At 42.8% G+C, this 21,489-nt stretch overlaps 1 protein-coding gene across 1 annotated transcript in view; it reads right to left on the bottom strand.

The window, feature by feature from the left end:
* Nucleotides 1–21,489, bottom strand: part of INTS4 (integrator complex subunit 4) — a 33,328-nt gene that overhangs the window by 8,034 nt on the left and 3,805 nt on the right. Inside the window, exons 4-18 of the mRNA XM_035560425.2 lie at nucleotides 20,723–20,829; nucleotides 19,992–20,177; nucleotides 18,826–18,876; nucleotides 17,659–17,747; nucleotides 17,273–17,393; nucleotides 16,683–16,754; nucleotides 15,670–15,844; nucleotides 12,754–12,959; nucleotides 10,687–10,829; nucleotides 9,525–9,640; nucleotides 8,132–8,265; nucleotides 7,200–7,357; nucleotides 4,323–4,416; nucleotides 2,048–2,128; nucleotides 3–133 (exon numbers count right to left, since the gene is read on the bottom strand). Of these exons, the coding sequence (XP_035416318.1) occupies nucleotides 3–133; nucleotides 2,048–2,128; nucleotides 4,323–4,416; nucleotides 7,200–7,357; nucleotides 8,132–8,265; nucleotides 9,525–9,640; nucleotides 10,687–10,829; nucleotides 12,754–12,959; nucleotides 15,670–15,844; nucleotides 16,683–16,754; nucleotides 17,273–17,393; nucleotides 17,659–17,747; nucleotides 18,826–18,876; nucleotides 19,992–20,177; nucleotides 20,723–20,829 (1,864 nt within the window). The remainder of the gene's footprint in view (nucleotides 1–2; nucleotides 134–2,047; nucleotides 2,129–4,322; nucleotides 4,417–7,199; nucleotides 7,358–8,131; nucleotides 8,266–9,524; nucleotides 9,641–10,686; nucleotides 10,830–12,753; nucleotides 12,960–15,669; nucleotides 15,845–16,682; nucleotides 16,755–17,272; nucleotides 17,394–17,658; nucleotides 17,748–18,825; nucleotides 18,877–19,991; nucleotides 20,178–20,722; nucleotides 20,830–21,489) is intronic.

The raw sequence follows: 21,489 nt of genomic DNA, 5'->3' as shown, positions 1-21,489 counted from the left end.
ACCCTCTAGCGGTGCGCGCAGTCACTATGAGCTGTAACGCCTTCGCCTGCAGTCTCATGTGGTGAATAATGACCACTTGCTTATTTTCCACACCGCTGTACATGAACTCCATCTTGTAAGTTTCTTCCAAGATCTGTCAGACAGACACCAGGGGGGTAACAAGCCGTCAGACTGTTAAATTTTTGTTGCCCAGGCACGATCCCAAAATTCTGGCCCTTCTCCCTCATGCTCAGCAACATATGAACCCAAAATAAGTGTCCTTCTGGGTTATTTTAGACACAGTTAAAAGCTTAGCACATCGCAGAGTTTCACTTATTATGGTACTGTATCTGCTGAATAGATGGGCTTAAGTAGACAAGAGAAGTGCTGAAATTAATACCGCTGAGCTCAGTAAAACTGTACAGAAGCAACAACTTACAAGTTATTTAATAAGATTCCCTCACCTTGCACTGACGGGCAGTGATCTACATTCACAATCACAATAGGAAAAACTTCCCTGGGGGTCCACACGCTACTAAGAAGGGCACCCAAGAACGACAGTTCAATTAGAGAAGATTTAAGAAGCTGATCGGCTTTTGTTTCTACTCGTCCCTGGGGACGACTGTCAACAGCACAGGAGGTTTTGAGGCACAGCAGTAGCTGCCTCTTAATACATTTTAATTAACTGGAGACTCAAAATGTCAGCCTAACTTCCCAGCAGATCCATGAACTTGCTTTTACCTTAGATTTGTTTCCGGATTATTTAATAGCTTATTTTGTCCCTTAAGATAGAAGAACTTACCTTTATTTTTTTTTTTATTTATTTTTTTTTCCAGGATCGGATCGTCAAACGTCACAAAATAAGAATAATTTAGGTTGGGTGGGACCCCTGGAGGTCACAGAGCCCAGTCCCCTGCTCAGAGTGCATCTAATTAGATCCAATTACTCAGGGCCATGTGTTCTGTGAACACTTCCAGAGACGGAGATTCCCCCTTACCTCTCTGCGAAACTTGTTCTAGTATTAAACCACACTCATGGCAATGTTTTCTACCTTACAACTTCTCATATGCCAACTTCAGCCCAATATTTCTTGTCCTGGAGCAGCACATCTCAGAAGAGCCCGTCTCTGCCTGATCCATACCCTTGGATGAGGCAGTGGTCAGCAGTCAGTCAATCTTGAAGCCTTTTGTTCTTCCCGCTGACCGAGCCCAATTCCCTCAGCCTCTCCTCGCAAGGAACGTGCTCCAGCCCCTCGCCACCTCGGTGGCCCTCTGCTCCCCTCACTGCACCTCGTCAGTGCCTTCCTTGCGGTGGGGAGCCCGAAGCACAACACCCCTCCACACCAAGCAGAGGAGGATCGCTTCCCAGACCTGCTGGCTACTCTCATGCTCAGGACGCAATTGCCCTTCCTTAATTCAGCTTGTTACACACCAGGATTCCTGTGCTGAACAGAACGAAGTTCCTCTCATCCCATCTCTCCAGTTTGAGCCAGGCGGTCCAGCCAATTTTCCATCCACATTATCACCCATTTATCAGCCAGAATTTTGCCGTTTTGATGAAAAGGAAACGAGGGAGGCTCTGTCAAAGGGTTTGGCGAAGTCAGGCTGTACAGCATCCGCTGTTCTCCCCACGTCCACAGCACCAGTGCCCTCATCATAGAGAGGGCAATAAAGTTGGTCAGGCATAGTCCACCCTCGGGAAATGCATTCTGGCTGTTCCCAATTACATTCATTTGTTCAGAAATGGCTTCTAAGAGGACCTGCACCATAGCCTTCCCCAGAGACCGAGCAGCCCACGGTTCTCCAGTCTTTCTTACTATTCAGGAAGACGTGTGTGATGTTTGCCTTTTTCCAGTGGTCATAAATCTCCCTCAATCGCCACCCGATTTGATCTTTTGAAGATGACAAAAAACTGCTCCGCTTTGGGGAGCTAAGATTTACTTGCACAGACTATGGTACAGGGTCAGAAACGCGTTATTGTTGCATGGCCAAGGAAGCCTGGACCTGAGGGCCTGCCTCCAGATCCGGGTCCCTGGATCTGAGGACAGCCCCAGCTGCTTCAACCTCACCTGTTTGGCTGCAGCAGATGCTAACGCGTTCTGTTTCAGGTACAGAGGAGCTGCCACGTTCCACAGCTTCTCCTGCAAGGCCTGCAGAAGGAAACCGCGAAAAGGGATCATAAATAAATACCCAGTTTAGGCTCAGCATTACAACCCTGTGCTAGATGAAACGGGCTTGGGAACAGGGAACGTGCCCTGTTTCTTGGCTATACACCAACAGGTTGTTTGAAAGAGCAGGGCAAAGGTTTCTTTTTGCTTTTAAGCACAACACAGGGAACTGAAGCCTCCAAAACATGTACTTCTATGTAAGCACACCCAGACACCTACATAGCTATAAAATAAGAAACTGGAGTTGAGAATAACATTAACAGTGCTGTGAAGGAGAGGCTGGCTAAGCTGCAAGCTCTTCAGAACTTTTTAAGGAGAACTTTAGGCAGAACGCAGCCGCTTATTAGAGAAACAATAACCCACTGCATTATCACCTCCTTGAGACTAAGAGCTGGGCATTCTCAGATTGCAGGCAAAAAGTGGAAACAATAACTGTCCCCAGAAACACGCCCACGCAGTCATATTTCTGAGCCTTACTGTTGACAGTTTCCACCCCCCATTTGCCCAAAAAGATCCCGGAGTTACTGAGCGTAACACAGCTACTGGTATTGGCACTGTAGAAACCCTATTTGCTTTTTGGTTTATGTTAAAAACAGTTAAGAAGGTTTTAGTGGATGATTTATAGCTCTGCCTTTTTTTTTTTTTTTTTAAAAGCTGCCTGACCTCAGATACAAGTACACATAAAAGTGGCTGTAGCCAAAGCTCAAGAACCTACACACTGTATCTTTCGCCTAGGCTGGCCCCAGAAACCCATTTAAAAATGGGATTCCCTCAAAGGGCAGGGCACGTAGAGCCTTTCAGAGTCTGGGAGTTTTGGGCATTTGAGGGGCTGGGAAATGAAAATGCTTCTTTCGCCCTCCAGCAGTTTCTGTTCTGGTGGCGAAAGACACAATTGGAAAGAAATCTACTGAAAAGGGCTGCTCTGACATTAGGGTTCTCTCTGACATATCAAAATGCCTAATTGCATGATATTACAAGTTAGTTTTAGTTTCAGCCACATTGCTTACTCCTCTCCATCACTGAGACACTGACTGGTTCTTCTGCAGCTCAAGGAGCGAATGGCTTGGGCAGTGTTTACCTGCTTCTTCCAGACAGAGCGCTGCAGGTTGGCTCACTCCAGTCAGCCCCTGGAGAGAGGCACCAAGGCCACTTCCAAATGCAGGTCCTCTGCACATTCTGCTTTGGGAGAAGCTCTGAATTTCATAGAATTGTGGAATGGTTTGGTTTGGAAGTGACCTTAAAGGTCACCTAGTTCCAACCCCCTGCCAGGGGCTGGGGCACAAGCTCAGCCTGCCCAGAGCCCCAACCGGCCTGGCCTTGATTAGCTATGAAGGGAATTGTAACACCACTCATCTACAACGTCTTCTTTGGGTTATAAACTTATTCCAAGGAGCTGAGGGCTGCTATATTCCAAGCAGCCGCTACGTATTTAGAGACGACATTGAAATTCCTTCTTGGTTTTACATAACAAAGCTCTTACTGCATCCCTTCTGGAAACTTGTTTGCGGTCTTTCCATCCGTACAGGTTATGTCTGAAGGCTTAAAGGAACTCACACACACTGTTGTCAGCTTGAAGCTTGAGAAGCAAAGCCAAAAACGGAGTTCCTGTTTATAGCAAGCTGACTTCAAAAAGGGTCGCTGCCGTGGTGTCAAAATAACCACTTCATCTGCTCATACCAAATGGATAGATCATTTCAGCACGGTCAAGCACGACTGATATTTTGCTCATTCAAGCCTCAAGAATTCCTTTGGCATTGGCGCCAAAAAAGCTGTCTACAAAAGACTCTAGAAAAACTCCACTTTCAGCAGCAGTTTAGCAAAAAGCATTCCAGTGGTCACTAGCAGAGAAAAGCTAACTCTCTTAACGTAAAAGGCTGCAGAGCGGTTGTGCCCACTGTGATTTCTGTTAGAAAACAAGCTCTTCGCTGGCAAAATGCATACGAACCAACAAAAGGTGTACGTGCAACAGCAGAGAGCTGCAATGGTGTGTCATTTGCAGAGTTACCACATAAATTATTTGCCACAGAAGGGAAGCAGGGATATCAGAAATCCACTGAGTATGAGTTTTCATCATAGACCAGTTTTCAGCGCTAAAATCGAAATTCATGAAGTTCACCACTGCCGTAAATTGGGGGCATTTTGAAGAAGAGCCCGAGAAAGCCAGCTGAAGTCAAACCTTGATGAGGAGCAGCTGACACTGAAGGTAAGTCGCAGTGAAATCTGCCATCCCTGCCAGTTCGGACTGCAGCTCCCCAAGCCTCTGAAGATCACTGAAGCAAGAGAAAAAGAAAAAAAGCGTTGAGACAGCAGGAGGCTGATCTAAATGCACACGGAATGCAGCAGCCAGCTATTCCTGCATCCTGTTTTTTCTTACCCTGAGAACGGGCAGCAGAAAAACACGCACTACAAACCAGTTTGCACCTTGGGACTTGGCATCTCCGTTTTTCCTGGAGGCTGACAGTGGCAGCAGTAAGTCTGTCAGCCCGCATTACTCCGCAGCCCGATGGGAACCATACGGCAGAGCAGTTCCAGATTTAACTTCCAACGCTCCAGCTTTCTACAGCAGCTAATGACCCATTTGCGTTACGCCGCTGGGAAATCTAACTACTCCTGTTGGCTGGGAAAGGTTGTTTGGAACACGTTGGGCTCGTGTAACCAGGCATCTCTGAAATATAGCTGCCTTTTTAAAACAAACTCAAATCTGATGTACTGATATTTGCCCAACTGGCTGTTGCGTGCGGTCTGGTACAATTATTTCTTGTAAATCAAACAGCTCTATAAGTAACTTTTATCCTGACAGGAAAAAAAATAGATGGTTAATGGAACATGAAAAGGCTTCAGTTCTCCACTCTTAGGGATGTTTTAAAACATGCATTAAGAAAACAAAACTAATTTTTCGTTACAGAACCAAAAATAAGTTGGATAACGTGGATTTAGCATCTTTGTTCTCTGCATTTTGTTTTGATCCAAAGGTGTGCTAAAATTGTCGCTCTGCTTTCATATTTTTTACTGTATTACCAAAAAATGTGGTTTTTTTCCCCTTCATGTAACCCTTTTCTTTCGGTGTATATTTATCTTTGTACCTGCGATGCAATTCTGAAATTTCAGCTCTGCTACGCCTGAAGCGTGTCATCTGGCACCACATCCCCACCACCACCCCACATCCATGAGATTCTCTGGATTTGCCACCAAAAGAAAACCTTTCCTAAGCAGAGGGGTTGTGCCTTCCCTAAACGCAGGGACAGCCCCACACAGCGACTCGATTCCACCTTTCCCAGGGGATAAGAGAGAACTAACACGGAGCAGGATGGCATCCTTCAGCTACAAGCTACTCAGAGACTCCGTTTTCCAGTCTTGTGTGGTTCCCACCACCACTAATTCTATTTTCTTACAGATCTTAAACAGATTTCAACGTTCCTACGAGACAAAAAATCCCGTTGTACAGACGGGGAAGCTAAACCACAAAGACCAAATTACTAACAAGCCTGCGCAGTTTCAGCTGCAAAGCCTGGGGGTAGAGTGTCAGGCTTGAGCGTGGTTAGAAACGCAAGTCACCAGCAGCCACCAGCTCCGTGAGGTCTGCATTACTTCCCCCGATGACAATGAGGAGGGAGCCGTGTTCCACCACAGGATCACTGCTGTCTGTTTCTCCTATCCCCCTCTTCCCAGCAACAAAATCGTCAGTGCCGCAAAAAATCTTCCCCTCTGCAAAATGACCTTCAGCACCTTTTTGTTTTCGTCTCAAATCCTCCCTTCTCTTAAGGGTGGAAAAAAAAAAAACCAAAAACAACTAGTCGGTTTAGCGCAGCTCCTGGGTGGCGATCCCTGTAGAAAAAAAGCCAAGCAAATGATTTCCACCAGCTCCCAAACATTGCTGTCCTTTGCTGCACATCAGCTACGCGTGCAGCCATCTCAGACACGACTGTTAGACTCAAAATGGAAACCATTCACAGCCTCTGAGGCTCCCAGCGTTTCATTGTGCCGCTGAGATTTCGGATGCTTTGCCAAGAGATAACCTGCTCAAAGCATTTACTGCACTAAATGCTCCGCGACTGCGTTTTAGGCTGCGCGTTGCAGCTTCAAAACAGCTGAGGAGAAGCCACGTAGCTTTCACAGTCAGGTTTTCAGCGAGGAGCACGCTGTTTATTCTCCACTGCAGGTGGGTGTGAAAGCAATTTACAGCTACACATACAGAAAAGGCAGATATTTTTTGGGGAAAAAAAGCTTTTTGGAATTCCGTAATCCAAACAGAGCACGTTAGACTGTTTTTCTAACTCTCAAAAATAAGACTCTTGTCCTCTTTCCGAGCAGACAAATCACACTGAAAGGATCCTTTTCAAGTGCTTTGTTTGTGCAAATCAGTCCCGAGATGAAATGGGAAAGGCAGCATAAAACCTACGTTCAGAAGCCACACTGTAACCGTATCTACACGGACAGAGAGCAGCATGCAATAACATTGTCTCTTCCAGAAAAAAATCGCTCTGAATTTCAAACTGATGAAGAATGACAAAGTCCTTTATAAGTGGGACTGGTGATAAGATCCCAACAGAGCAACAGAAGCAGGTCCTCTCCCACAGAACTAGAAATTGGAAGACCGAAGGGAAAAACCCCACAAACAAACTAAAAAAAACACGCTGTGCACATACATCACAAATAATCTGATTAAAATGAGGCACACATACAGGGACGGAGAACTAAGAACGACACGCGAGGCTGTCATCCATAAAAACAAAGTATAAAATAAAAATGAAAAGATAAAGTTATCATAAATGAACAGTCCAAGATGTAGTACCCTTATCCGACTCTTACCATACCCTGAAAAGATGTCCACCTAAAACTCTCACTCATTATTCAGTGCAGCACAGCCAAGATCGTCAGTTTTATTTTAAACATCCCATGAATTCTGTTTGGCCAAAGTGCTCTCGGGAAGGAGGCTCAGGCTAAATGCCAAAGGGCAAAGTAAAATGTCGACATTCAGAAACAAAGCAGCTACTTCAGAGAAGCTGCTGATTCTAACTCATCTTCTGATGAGCAGGACAGCTTGCAGCCTTACCGAATGGTAAATTCCAGCAGCTCCTGTATGCCCTGCGGGTCGAGGTGCTGGAGGTTGTAAACCCTCTCCAGGCTCTGGTGCAAGAACTGCTGGGAAGGATCTTCGTGTGGTGTAATGCTGGGAGAGACAGGGGAGGACACCAGCTTTCTACCTGGCAACTAAGCACAAAGAAACACGTGCATATGAAGAGAAGTCCAACACCAGTAACAGCACCGCAAAATGCTGCTGCATTATTTAACAGCTACCAACTGCGAGCTCCAATTCATTTCTCTGATTCAAAATTTATACCAAGGCTTTCGAGTCTGTAAATTGTTAGTTAACACTCTGTTTTATAATCCGTTTGCAGCTCGGGATCTTCAGATTAAACATCGACATGCCTTTGAGGGAAACGTCTTCCTCCTCTGTTAACTATGAAGCAGTGAAGTCAGGGGAAGTCCAAGACCACACAACCTGCAATCCAGTTTATGAACTGTAACAAGATTTAGGACCAGCTTCAATCCCACCTGTACTTCCATTCAGGAAAAGCTTGCTTCAAAGCAGCAAGGAACTCACCTCATCCCTGAGCAAACTGTTTAGGTAGGATATAAGCCAAATGTTGCAAGACCTACAAAGGCTGAGCTTCCCTTCCCCATAGGGGAGGCTTTACAGAAAGCTCCTGGGATCCTGCCTCCTAGCATTCTTTTCTAACCTGCAGAGCACGTGCTATCCTCACTTGAGAGCAATAACTTTATTCTCCCCCAAAATATTACAAAATCCATATTGTAGCAATATAGTATTTGGCTCTCTTAACATATATTTCAGTATTCACTTGCTTGGCATTGTGGGGAAAAAAAATATTTCAGAATCAAAGTATTACAGGCTGGCAGACATGGAAGAGAGCAACAGTATTCAAAACAAAGCGGTGAAGTACAAACCTTGGTGATTCCACTTACTCTTAACGGAGGGACCAGATGAGAGAGACTGTCCCGAAGATAGGCATAGTGTCTGAATGTATGATCTGAAAACAGCGCTGGCATTGTTGGGCAACTCTTAGCAGCATTGAAAATCAGAACCAGAACGGCAATGTCTATTGAAATGGATTGTTAAAGAAAAACAAACAACAACCAGAAGAGCTCTTTGGGGACGGCAAGTTAAAAACAACTCAACAGCCCTTTCTTTGCTGGAGACTGTTTAGGAAGTTCTTTACAGGCAAAGAATGCTGAGCAAAACCCAAAGAAGCAGCTGTCGGAGCAGAGAGAAATGAAGTACAAAGAGCAAACACTACGGGATGGGGCACATCGGAGAAAGGATGTTACTGCCAGCGAGGGATGGCTCCGAGGCAGCTCGAAGGATAGCAGCCAGGGATCAGAAATGCAGAACAGGCTCGGTAAGGGGGAGTTCACAAAAGGGACCTGAACCCGTTTCTCAACTCCTGAAAACCTTCTGTATCTGTGAGCTGCCAAGCGTAAAGGCTTCAACCTGATGAACCAGTTCCTCCTCTTTGCCCCAAATCCTTTCCAACTTTTCAGCTGAAGCTATTGAGCCACCTTCATTCAGATCTGCTAAACACTTAGTTAAAAACAAAGGGTGTTTTCATTCGAACAGTTTACTCACTGGCCGAGTACCATCCAGGTCTACCTTGTTGTTTCTGGCTCCCAAGTCTTTCTTCACAGAACATTTCTCCATAAAATTCGGTGGCAATTTACGTCCGGAACATTCTCTCAATTAACAGCCCTTGGTTCAGAGCAGGAAGGTGCACGGAGATAAGTAAGGGCTTTTCACCCCTCAAAGTTCCTTGGAACCTCAACTCCTACGACAAATTGACTCGAATTATTACTTAACTGTCTGATTAAGGATTTAACTTTTTCTCTACCTGATCCCTGCCCTTTTTCAATCCTCACAAGGTATTTAATCTGCTAGCTAATGGCCTCTGAATTGTGAGAAAAATAAGGACTAGCTTCACAGACTGGAGCAACTTGTCGCATGGAAACGCATGGAAAACCACTCAGCTAAAGCATTTTCCAAATTAATGCAAGCTAAACATATATTTTCACATCAAAGGACTCATCTACAAAGTCTAAACCTTGACAAATTGATAACCAGATCACTCATCGCAGCATTCAAAAAGGCTAATTATACCACACTGGTGTTCATGAAGATGGTTACAGATAAGTTATTCCACCACTTGCCGAATAATAAAATTCAGTAATAAAAGTGACAAAGGGATTCAGAAATAGCCACGGGATTGTCTGCTAGTCTGAAATGGTTTAATAAATGCAAGCATCAGGAAAACACAAAGAAGTCTTTTACAGTGAAACAAATCATCTGGTTTCATTAAAAGGATACAGGCTGGGTCATCCATGTCCGGTTCTGGAGTGTCAAAGAACGGATGTGTGCTCAGCAGCTCGGGGACTAATGGAAGCACCAAAGTGGGATGCCGGCTGCCCAAGAACTTCAAGCATCTGTGAACAGATTAAAATATTTCTTAGGAAACACGTACGTTGCAAAGTGCAGCATTTTAAAACATTATTATTATATCGTAGGGGCACTTCGAGGTGTCAGGCAGCCAGAAAAATCCTCCTGTTCAAGGCTATGTGCAAACTCACGGCGCCATTGTCTCTTCAAGGCTAAGGATTTGCATTAGAGTTTGAGAGAATCCAAGAAAACTGAGAAGACAGCTTGGAAAAACAAGCAGAAATAAAAATAGTTTAAACTGTCCAAGAGATAGTTAACAGCTGGAGCTATACAACCTAAGAAAAACTTTCATATTAAATGATAACAAAATAATAAATATTAAGTGTTTTTTCTTCAAAAAAGCCAGAAGAGTGAAGAAGTAAAAGACTAAGCAAACAAAACAAAACAAAAAAAAACAACAAAACCAAACCCTACTAAACTCCAAAAGCAATATACGAGCACACTAGAAGAAAAAGCAGACTAAAAAACAGTTTTTCCAATAATAACCAAGAATTCCATCCCAGGCTACGTGTGCTGAAGCATCACTTCCTTTGTCACTTCCATTAAGCAACCAAAAAAACCCACACGTGTTCATTATTTTTCCTCCGACAGAAAGAAATCCCTCCACCAGCACAATGCCATACAGCCCATCCACTTGTCACGGCTGATCTAGTCAGCTGCTGGAGAATATTGCTATTCGACGTAGCACAGAACATTAATTGCATAGAGGAGGTAACTTTTAAACTGGAGGGTGAAAACACCTTTTCTGGAAACCCTGGGAATGCTGTGACTGCTTGTAATAAAGGTTTTTTTTCCCCAGCATGGTCATCACTTCTGGATTCCCACCAGAAGTATTGAAAAGCAAGAAAAATGTGGAGTCTCTATGTCAGTCGTGAATACATACAACGTATGCACAGCTGCCATTCCAAGGATTTACCCAGTAACAGGATTTTAGACCTGTTACCTTCTTAGCTAGTTCAACGTTTGCCTAATGCCTCAATTTTTAAGAAAGTAGGAAACTAAGGAGACACACGAGGACACTGAACGCACTCACTTCCATATGGATTCTCGGTCTGTGGGATACTTCGTCAGGTTTTTCAGAAGTTCCACCAGTGCAAGATGGATGCCTTCTTTAGTCGAGACATTGGTGCAACACAACAGCTCGTGCAGAGCTTCCCGGATGTCCCTTGAAGAATCCTAAAACAAAAAACAAGAATCCTAAAACAACCTCCTGAACAAAAATCCTAAAACACAACAACAAACGTCACCACCTTTGAGTGCTCGGAGAGGGGCATACCTGTGTACATACTTAGTTTAAATTTAGCAGTTCCTGGTCCTTGGAACTGTTCCTTAGCACTAGGGGCATCTGCAAAACAGCATGTTTTTAATTAATATAGCTAAAACAGAGATGAACTGACAGACCAGGCGACTGCTGCAGTCTGCTGCTGGTCTCATCTACGCTTGTGTTTCATTTAATGGAACGAATTTAATCTTTTTCACCACTGACCTCAAAACAGAACAGAAACCACCGTTTGGTTTAAGTGTCTGTGCTTAAGGGCACTACGTCACTAACAGAAACTCAACGTGCTGGGGAACTTGAAGATTTTTGTTGGTCACCTACCTCAGGAAATTGTTTTACCTTCTTCAGAGAAGCCTAGCAACAGCTGAAGGCCGATTCCACAAGCCTTTACCCCAGTCACCAGCCTTCAGAGGGTTTCAGGCGGTATCGTAGAGAGGAGCTCATGCAATCCTCAAGTAGTATTTTTAGAAATAGCGTGGCTGGACTCCAGCATAATTAATTGCACGCCTTGTGCCAAAAAAACACCTTGCAGCTCCGTAATACATTCTACTTCCTTGCTGTCAGCATTTGTGTGGCACTGGTGGACAGAACGTGCAAATTTGACAGGATACAAGAGCTGGCTGCATTTCAGTGGTGGATTCTTTTTTTCCCCTTTTCTTTTTTCTTAAATTATGGTTTGCTAAATATCAACAGCACATTCATCACTGTCTTACACAAAAGAAGGAAGAGCAGTCCTCTTGTAAAGGCTCTTAAATGACAGCTAACACACACAAATGACCAAAGGAGGAAAGCTCAGGGGGGTGCTCAGCTGGTCCTTGTTTTGGTGCAGGATATGACTAGAAGAGATGATGTACTCTAAAGGCTGTAATGAAATAACCATGGAAATAAAACACGCCAGGTGAGCTGCATGGACCACTTAGAGCAGGGTGGAGACGAGCAAGGCAGAAGACTACAAAGGGACAGAGAGGAACACAGCTCTGAAAATAAGACCAAGAACGCCATGAAAATCAGAATGCGAAGTCTGATGAGAAAAGCAAGGAGCAGCTGAGAGTTACTCAGATCAAGTAAAAGCAGCTGAAGGAAAATGGAAGTTACCCCTGCCCCTACAATTCGGGCAACAAAGTTAATGCTGTTTGTTCCAAAACCTTTATTTTGGTACTTTATCCAGGCGGATACTGAAGATAAAGTACTGAAGGCAGCCACTGTTGCACAGGGTCAAGTGAAGAGCAGGTAAAGAGACAGAGATGAAGGCTTTTCATCCTCACCCAAGGCTGGGAGACTGCCCCAAAGAAGCAGAAACCTGCCTACCACGCGCAGCTGGGCACTGACTGGGACAGCACTGGTTGGGAAAAGCCAAAACTAATCCACAAAGCATGCTAACAGTCAGCTGCCAGAGTAGAGAAAGATCTCAGGTGGGTGCCCTGGCTCTGTTTGGTGAGCAACGGTGTAGGGAAAGTGGCTGAACGAAAGAAATGCAAAGATTAAGCTGTATTCTACAAAGTGCTGTGAAGTGCTGGTCCAGAAAACGAGGCAGAAGGGAACCCACATGATGCAGCAGCACGGTTATCAATGGCAGAGAGCTTCTATCTGAGTATCACCTACTAAAAAATATATATTCTGTTGTACTGGAGATCACAAGCTACTAGACAGTAGGAGTCTTTACTAGACAGCAGGAGTCTTTGGAGCGTTTAAAGGCGGTGAGGGGAAACAAAAAAAGTGTACAGTTCCAGCTCAGAAGGGGCTGATCAGCATTATGTAATTATTGTAACTCCTGAAAGAAAGCTGAAAAGCAGTTTTTTCCCCTCCTTAAGAAGCTCTTACCTCCAAAACAGCTAACACAGTATCCAGCTGGTCTTCCCGGAGCGTGATGTTGTTGGAGATTTTTCTCATCGTGTGTATCGACTGCAACCTCACCTCCTCGATCTCATCGTTAAACATGTCAACCAAAAAATCGAGACATTTCTCCGCAAAAGAAGGCGAGGACTGAGCCAGCATACAGAGGGCCTCGACCGCAGCAATGCGAACCTCTTAAAAGAAAGGGAAGGATTCGATCATTGGAGCTGTTTAAAAGGACACGCCAAGCAACAGCCAGGCCTCGGATTGTTCAAGGACTGGGCTAAGGACAGGAGTTGCTAAGGAAACACTGAGGATGACAGAGACTGAGCAGGGACCCATGACACTGGGGACCTTTTCACAGGAAAGCCTTCAAATCAAAAGCCTCACCTCCACTACAGCTCGTGCTGCTGCTTTAAGTGCCTGCATAGGGACTTGCAGGTGAAAGAAGGTCTCCTGCCCAGCTATTAATATTTCATGGCACGTTTTGCAAGTGTAGCTATAACCCTGGTATCTTAAGCAAGCTAATTTAGATAATTAAACTCCGCCTGCTTTATTCTTCCAGACGTTTTAATTGCTCAGAGCATTCACTGTGTTTTTAGCTTGCCATGCAGCACGTTGCGAATTGCTGAAAAGCTCAAGAGGATCAGCGTCTCAGCAGTAAACAGAACGAAATTCCTCTGCTTCACGACTTCCTCAAAAGAAAGGAAAAAAAAATGCCACCTAATTATTAAAATGACTCAATTTAAGCAGAAGAAAAAAAAACCGCGAGTATTCAGAATATATTCATGCTGCAGAACAGAAAATTTTAAGGGTAACCAAACATAACAAGCTTATGTGGAGATGAGCTTCTCTTCCCTACAGCCATTCCTGCTAACTTCCATAACATTTATGTGCTGGCATCATAAGAATGAAGATTAATCTGATGTCTTGCAAACATTATTGTTTTAAGCACACTTCTATTTTTCATTCAAATTAGCTCATCTTGAAAGCATTTACTTAAAACTTGCGTGTAGCTCTCAGGCCCATTGTTCTTAAAGCACGTACTTGATTCCTGATTATTCTGACTGAGCAGAAAAATGCAAACGCAGCAAGACAAAGCCTTTGTCACAGCCACGAGTCTCCGTGGTCATTAAGGCCCAGGTATTGGAAGGAAAACCACCACCACCACCACCACGCATCTGCCAATACTGCATTTATAAACTGACACATTGATTTAGATTCAAGTTAAAGATGGAATTCAAGAAATTAAGCAGCGCTGGGAGCCAGGAAGAAGATAGCTCAGCAGGATTTAAAAATGCTGCAGTGGAAGAAGACACACACACTACTCAGAGACCTGTGCATAGCCCACATCTCTCCATTTTACCAGCAATCCCAATACTCAGCAAACTGGAGAACGAGTTTCACAGACCAATGGATTGAGCCAGTGGAAAATTTGTATTGTTAGTCGGAAAAAAAGTTGCATTTTTGAGCTTCAGGGAGAGTTTAGCTATTAGGGCAGCACGCTTTTATTTGCGGGAGTCGTGGATTAATAAACTAGAGATATTTTTGTTAGAGCTTTTCTACTTCCTGATTTAGTTTCATCCTTGCAGCAGTGTTAGAATCAAAATCAGAATAACACGTTCAGAGCTGAGCATTTTCATGGTTTTGTACAAATACCAGCCGTTCTCAACAGCCTTTTGAAATACAAATCTCCACTTTATCCCCAGGAAAGTCGGGCTAGAAAGGCTAAAACACACAGACTTTCCTGAGGCCATCAGCACAGTCAATGCTACGGCCAAGTTTAAAAACTCAAGAATGCCCGTGTTCCAATTTGATACTCATAATTTATCCTTTGTAAAAGAACAGACCAAATATAATCTGCTGTAAAGCAGATGAAGGCCTCCAAGTTCATCACAGCAAGGCTGGGAGACCCTGGTATGTTAGAACACATCAATATGATCTTAAAACGTCGGTATTTCCATTAAAGAATTATAAATAACATTGCTAAAGATATAAGCAAGACCTCACCTGAAATCCTCGTACCCAAAAACATCAAGAACCAGTCATCAACTTTCAAGAATATTCATTCTAACTGGCCAAGAGGAAAGCTTTTACACCGGTGTTGACCAAAAGGAACTTAGCCCGGCTTAGCCCCTTGCAAAATTAAATTTGTTGATTAATTCATTAGGAAAGCCAGTCCCTGAGAGAAGCAGCTACAATTCAATCCAGAACCTACCACTGCCTAAGAACAAGGTATAAGCTGGCCGTGGATAAACTTCAGTTAGAAATTAGAAGAGAACTTCTGTTCATCGGAACTGCAGGATTCTGAAATATTTCGAGAAATATGAGGGTTTGTCTTCGCTAGTTCTGACCTTTGCGAGGATGGAAGCTGCAATGCTAACAAGGAATTCTTACTGGACCCCCTGGACGAGGTTTCTTGCAGTGCCTTGATTTAAATACCAAGTTCTATAAGCCTCTCAGCAAATCTGATTTTCCTTCCTCCAGAGAAAAACACTAATTTCAAACAACATAAACTTATGTTGCCAGTTTAGAACACATTCAACTGTTAAATTTAAGTCACAGAAAAAAAAAAGTGGGTTTCTGAATAGCATAAGCAACCACTTCTTCCCAGATATTTTACTAGAACTTTACTGTTTATAGGGAACTGTTTGTTTTTGGCTACTCAGTTTGATATTTCTACCGCAAATACTGTGCACCTCTAACATCTTTGAAACAACTGCTGGATCCCAATGGAATAAAAATCCAACACCTTGAAGTCTGCAATTAGTTTAAAAAAACTAAACAAAAAACCTCACACACAGAGACACATGCCAGCCAGGTGATCTTTTTGTTCATAAATACATTAGAATTATTAGCCTGTATGTCCTATGCAACTTGGTCGCTGCGTAAGCTGACACTTACCATACATCTCATCTTCCAGGCCATGAACAAAGGCTCCACAAGCTCCTGATTCAATCAAGTTTACAGCACCTGTATCGATTTCCTCTTTGGGAGCATCATCTCCCCATTTTCTGCCACTTGAAAACTCCCCAGAGCTGTAAAGTTCTTTGGCTCGTTCATGCGCAGTGCGCTTCCTCTGTCCAAACAAGTTTTTCAGTTACAACCACGGTAAACTTTAACGATGACTCAACAAAATATTATTATTTTTTAATTCAAAAATGGATGTATCTTAGGGTTTAGACACTGACGTAGTCATGCAAATGCTGAGAAAAGCTATTAATACCTTCTCCTCTACAAATATTTCTAATTGCCAGTAATTCTTTGTACTTCTGATGTTGGGAAAGGATAATAATTAATATATTCTAATTAACACATTCTTAAATACTTGTCTTCACCAAACTGTGTTAGAGCAAAGGCCCGTCTAGTCAAGTATCCAATATCCAACCTACAAAAACAGATGATACCACAGCTCTGGATTCATTATTGTCTTGTAAGCAAGAGAAACGGAACATAATACCTTGAGCAAGTTACTTAAGGAAGAAATTTTACTGAAAAGTGGTTTTTTTTGCTCATAGGGCTCAAAGGTTCCAGTCTCCAGATGCTCATCGCCCTTGAAATGTCTCTGACTACCAGTCAGATCTTGCAGGATGCTGCCATAAGCCTGCTCCCAAAATCAGGATGCAATCTTTCTGTACAAAACAGAGCTTTTAGCCAAACAACTGTCAGAAGAACACAAGCGTTTACCTCTCATCTGTGAAACCTGAATAGCCTAGAGCTGTTTATTACACGGCTCAGCTAATGAAATCTAAAACTGGCAATTGCTTCGCTGACTTTAATCTAAAAGAAAACCTGCCATCATCAATTAGCTCTCAGCGGCCCTGAGGCAAGGACACGCAAAACAAACGCGCTCAACATTAACAGGTGTTGTGCCATTTTAGTGCACAGTGAAAAAAAAAACACAAGCATTTACATACCCTCAAATCCGACATGAGCTTCTTGTCAAGGGTCTGCTCCAAGAAATGGGAGCTAACTTGTTGCATGGAACCCTAAAGGACAGGGAAAAAAAAATACATCAAAAGGGAGTAAGAGGGTTCTTCTCAATTTCACCATACAATTTCCTGATACATCCCAACACAGGGTCAAATTGTTTCTTTTCTTTCTAACGGTTTTATACGGTGCTTGACACTGCTGCATGTCAGAGTCCAGAAGAGTTTGCTTAACACGAGTAGAACAGCTTATTTTCCCACTGAATTAATCTGGTCTTTCTTGAGTTCAGTTGTTTACATGTGCTGGGGAAGTAGAAGGGGAAATTATTCCAAGTACTAGCTCTTTTATTGGATACCCAACTGTCTAACCTCAAGGAAAGAATCATTGCAGAGCTCAGCTAAGAAAAAACAAACAAACTCAACACCAAGCACTCAGCCTCTCTTTTTTCCTTCTCAGAATTCTGGTATGAATTTATCTAAGCAGTTATCGAATTTCCTCCCATTTCTTTTCAAGTAGATGGAAAAAGAAAAGATAACAAGAACCACTTTCGCATAGAGAAGAAAAGAATGCACCTTACCAGTAATTTCGCAGCTTGCACTCTAACAACCCAGGAGCCATCGCTAACCATATGACAGATTTTTCCAAATGCATCATCAACCAACCGAATTTCTTCGTTAGACGAAGGAATCGGGACAATGCTAGAATAGAGAAACGTAACTCAGCTTGCTGATCCGATGTCATGCAGCGTGACATAAAACAAAAAACAACCGAACTGAATTCCCGTGGACGTACGATAAATATCAGGAAGCAAAACGTCATCTGGATCAGTGCCTTCTCATCAGGTGTCAGCATTTTGAACACATCCATTTTTAACAGCTGCTCCTGAGACTTCCTGGCACAAAACTGCCAAGATTAGGATATTACCGTGCCTGCATTTTGAGTCACTTTGTACACAGCACGTACCTTTCGGGATAAAGTTGACTGAGGACCCAAATTAGCTGAACTGCAGCACTGCGCACTTGCTCATAATCGTCTGCCAACAGCTTGCAGGCCTGAAAGAAGATGTGCAACCCAATATACCATTTCCCACAGATTTATGACCCTCACCATAAATCAGTTCAGACAGATTATAAATGAGGATAAAATCAGTCTTCTCTTCTAATCCCCCATATTTCCAAGCTTGATCAGGTAGGGAAGTCCTAATAAAGTCTGTTAGGCACACGCAGTGTGCTCCAGACATGCCTGCACTGTGTGGGAAGCACACAGCATGAATCTTTCCTAGGACTTAGCTCTGCAACCCTACTGAAATAACATGAGCAGGCCCACAGGAGGCCACAAAGATGATCAGAGAGCTGGAGCAAAAAAATAAAAAAATAAATAAAAAAATGCTGAAAGAGCTGGGGTTGTTTAGCCTGGAGAAGAGAAGGCTCTGGGGAGAGCTTATTGCAGCCATTCAACGCTTAAAGGGGCTTATAAAAAAAACGGGGAGAGACATTTTACAAGGGTGTGTAGGGACAGGACAAGGAGTAAGGGCTTTAAACTAAAAGAGCATCAATTTAGATTAGATGTAAGGGAGAAATTATTCCCTCAGAGGGTGGTGAGGCACTGGTACAGGCTGCCCAGAGAAGCTGCGGGTGCCCCAGCCCTGGAGGTGTTCCAGGCCAGGTTGGATGAGGCTTTGAGCAACCTGGTCTGGTGGGAGGTGTCCCTGCCCATGGCATGGGGAGTGGAACTGGGTGGGCTTTAAAGTCCCTTCCACCCCAAACCACTCTGTGGTTCTGTAACAAACCCAGGCATTACATGTACTCTCCAACATGCAAGGGTTTAACACGTTGAGATTGCAAGGTGACAGTAATAATTAAGCAACACCTTGCTCTTCCTATGGTTATCTCCCCCCAGTAAACAATATATTCCAATCAAAGCACATAATTTAGTGCATTCGAGATCAAAAAGATGCAAAACAGTTTATTTCCACTGCCATAGGGCAACAAAGAATACAGGCAACCTGCATGTGAAATACCTCACCTCTGTTCATTGACTTTCACCTCTCAAAGCACACTGTCATAGAATCTAAAAAAGCAAGACGGACAAACAACTATAAAATTAATACAAATGAATACGAGGTTTTACCTGACCGTAAATAGCCTGCTGTAATTTTAATCCTCTTTCATGAAGCTGCAGCTACAGGGGAAAGAAAAAAAAAAGGAAACATAACTACAGTTTTAGTGTCATTTTTCATCACTTCTCCTGCTTTGAGTAAAATTAGTTGCTTGCATTTGTTGTTTGCCACTAAGATTATGCTATTTCATGATCTTGGCCCTGGCAATTATTTTAAATATAAATCTTGACTTCAGTATAAACTTATTAAATGTCACCACCATTTATACCCTGATTGCTTAGGAAAATACCATTTATATAAATACCATTTATATAAATACACTGTCTGTCCACTCTCCCAACCTTCAAACAACTGTTTAGTGTTAGCCAGTTTCATCCACTACCTGAAACACGGACCCAAAAGTAGTGAATTTTCATGACCTGTAAATCTTCTTCGCTGTTCCTCTGATAGGGTTACTGAAAACTATGGTACTAAACCTTGTTTTGTAAATAAAGTAACATAATGAATCTGACAAACAAGAAAAGCAGCAATATCTACTTGAATACAGTCAAGAACAAAGGAAACAGTTGCTTTTCTGTATTTGTTTCTTCAAACTACAACATGCTGGTGACATTGTGTAAAATAAATAAAAAAACAACAAAAAACACAGTAGGAACAAAAAACATGATCAAAAACCCTAGGAAAGGTTAGTGACCCTGAATCCATTCAGGATCTTCAAACTAAAGCAAAAGAGCTGACTTAAATTAAAATCAAGGTCATACATTTTAATATAGATTTGTTTCAAATGTCATTAGAGAAGTCACTAAACAGGTTTAAAAAGTCATATGAAAAAAGTCAAAATCGAATGAAAATGAAGGACGAGCGCAACCTCCAGCGGAGGGAGATCCTGGACAGATGCAAGTGAAGTGTGACCCCTCAAATGGATCTTGCTTCTTTCTTCAGAGTTTAATAATAATAATTAAAATGCCCTTGTTCACCATCAGGTTAGATGGGATATTGTTATAAACTTTAAGGGTAACAGAGAAAGTTCTCTATACCCATATACTCACAAGCAACTCACATCAACCAAAATTCTCCAGTGCACGGTCATGGCTCGTATTTCTGCTGCTAAAAAATTCTGAAAGATCTCCCTTACGGAACCCCACATGATTTCTTCCACTGTATTAGCAATACATACCATGGCTTTTATAGCTGCTGTCCTAACGCGAGGGTCCTGGTCGTTAAAATGATCTCCTATTATCTTCTGGACATCTTTGGCAGCCTGGCTTTCAGGTTCTTTTGCAACACCTTTCTCCACCGGTCCAAGACAGCCAATTAACTGAAGACACTTATTTCTTACACCATGGGAAGAATCTGTCAGATGCTACAAAATACAAGAGAATAGATATAATTGGATTTGCATCGTTCTTTTATCCCTTCAAAAGAACTACTCATAGTCGGATTTCTAGCAGTGAAGAAATTTTAGTATTTTAGCAGTTTGATGAAAAAAATAAAATAAGTTAAGCAGTGAGGACATATTTTTTCCCCTGGCAGTGATGAAAATTTAAGAAGATTATAAACGCATTTGCTTAAATATTTTATGCTTTTTAATCCTTTCTATTAATAAATCAAGCTATTTATCAGACAATATTCTTAGTTGAGTTTCTAAATATCACCTACAAAACACCGACTTGCTTATAAAACATAAGAAAAATGTCTTAAAAAGCTGCAAAGGTGCCTCACAAACACCAGCGCCATTTACAGACTTGCTACCTTGAGTCAGTGGTGTGCTCACACCACGTTCAGTTTCAAGTCACTGATTTAAATTGTAATACTTCAAGCTCTCTCCCAAAACAGATTGAATCCCAAAATGAATATGCAAGAGCAGAGCTTTGCTACGGAGCTGTGTCCTCAGGGCAGCTGCCTTACCTTACAGGCTACCTCTACCAGCCTCATCCTGACAGACGGGTTCTCTGTGAGCTTTGTGCCGATCACCAGCAGGGTGTCCAGCAGCTGAGCAAGGACCTGATGAGACTCTGCAAAAGAAAAGAGTGAAAAGTTCCCTGCCTCTCTGCTGAGCTCCTCACCAGCCCCAGAACCACAGAATCACTCAGGTCTGAAGGTCCTCCCAAAGCCTTCTCCTTTTAGGGCCAAAAATAAGCCCAGTTGCCCTGGCTTCTCCTCACACACCGTGTAAAACAGCCTCCAGTCACCCTGGTCACCCTCTGCTGAACCTCAACCAAACTTACCAGCATTTATCTGGCACCAGGAGCCCAAAAGTTGGAGTATTTCAGGCAAAATCCAACTAGTGCTGAGTAAAGGGTAATAATCTCTTCCCTCGACCTCCTGGCTACATCCTGTGAACCTTCACTGCTCACTCAACAGCTGAGCCTACTGTGCACCCGGACTGCCACTAAATGACATTAAAATTAAATTAAACTGCATCGAGTAACGTGCATATAAACAGCGAATGTAAAAAACAAAAACAAAAATAAAAACAAAAACAAAAATAAAAACAAAAACAAAAATAAAAACAAAAACAAAAATAAAAACAAAAACAAAAATAAAAACAAAAACAAAAATAAAAACAAAAACAAAAATAAGGCAGACACTTGTGAGGAAATGTTTTCTTACCCTCAGACCAGTGAGCTGTGTGCCACTTCAGAAAATAAATACTCCGAGCAATAATTACTAAT

The sequence above is a fragment of the Cygnus atratus genome, chromosome 1, assembly GCF_013377495.2.
Source record: "Cygnus atratus isolate AKBS03 ecotype Queensland, Australia chromosome 1, CAtr_DNAZoo_HiC_assembly, whole genome shotgun sequence".
NCBI classification, from domain to species: Eukaryota; Metazoa; Chordata; class Aves; order Anseriformes; family Anatidae; genus Cygnus; species Cygnus atratus.
This window is presented reverse-complemented; position numbering and strand designations above follow the sequence as displayed.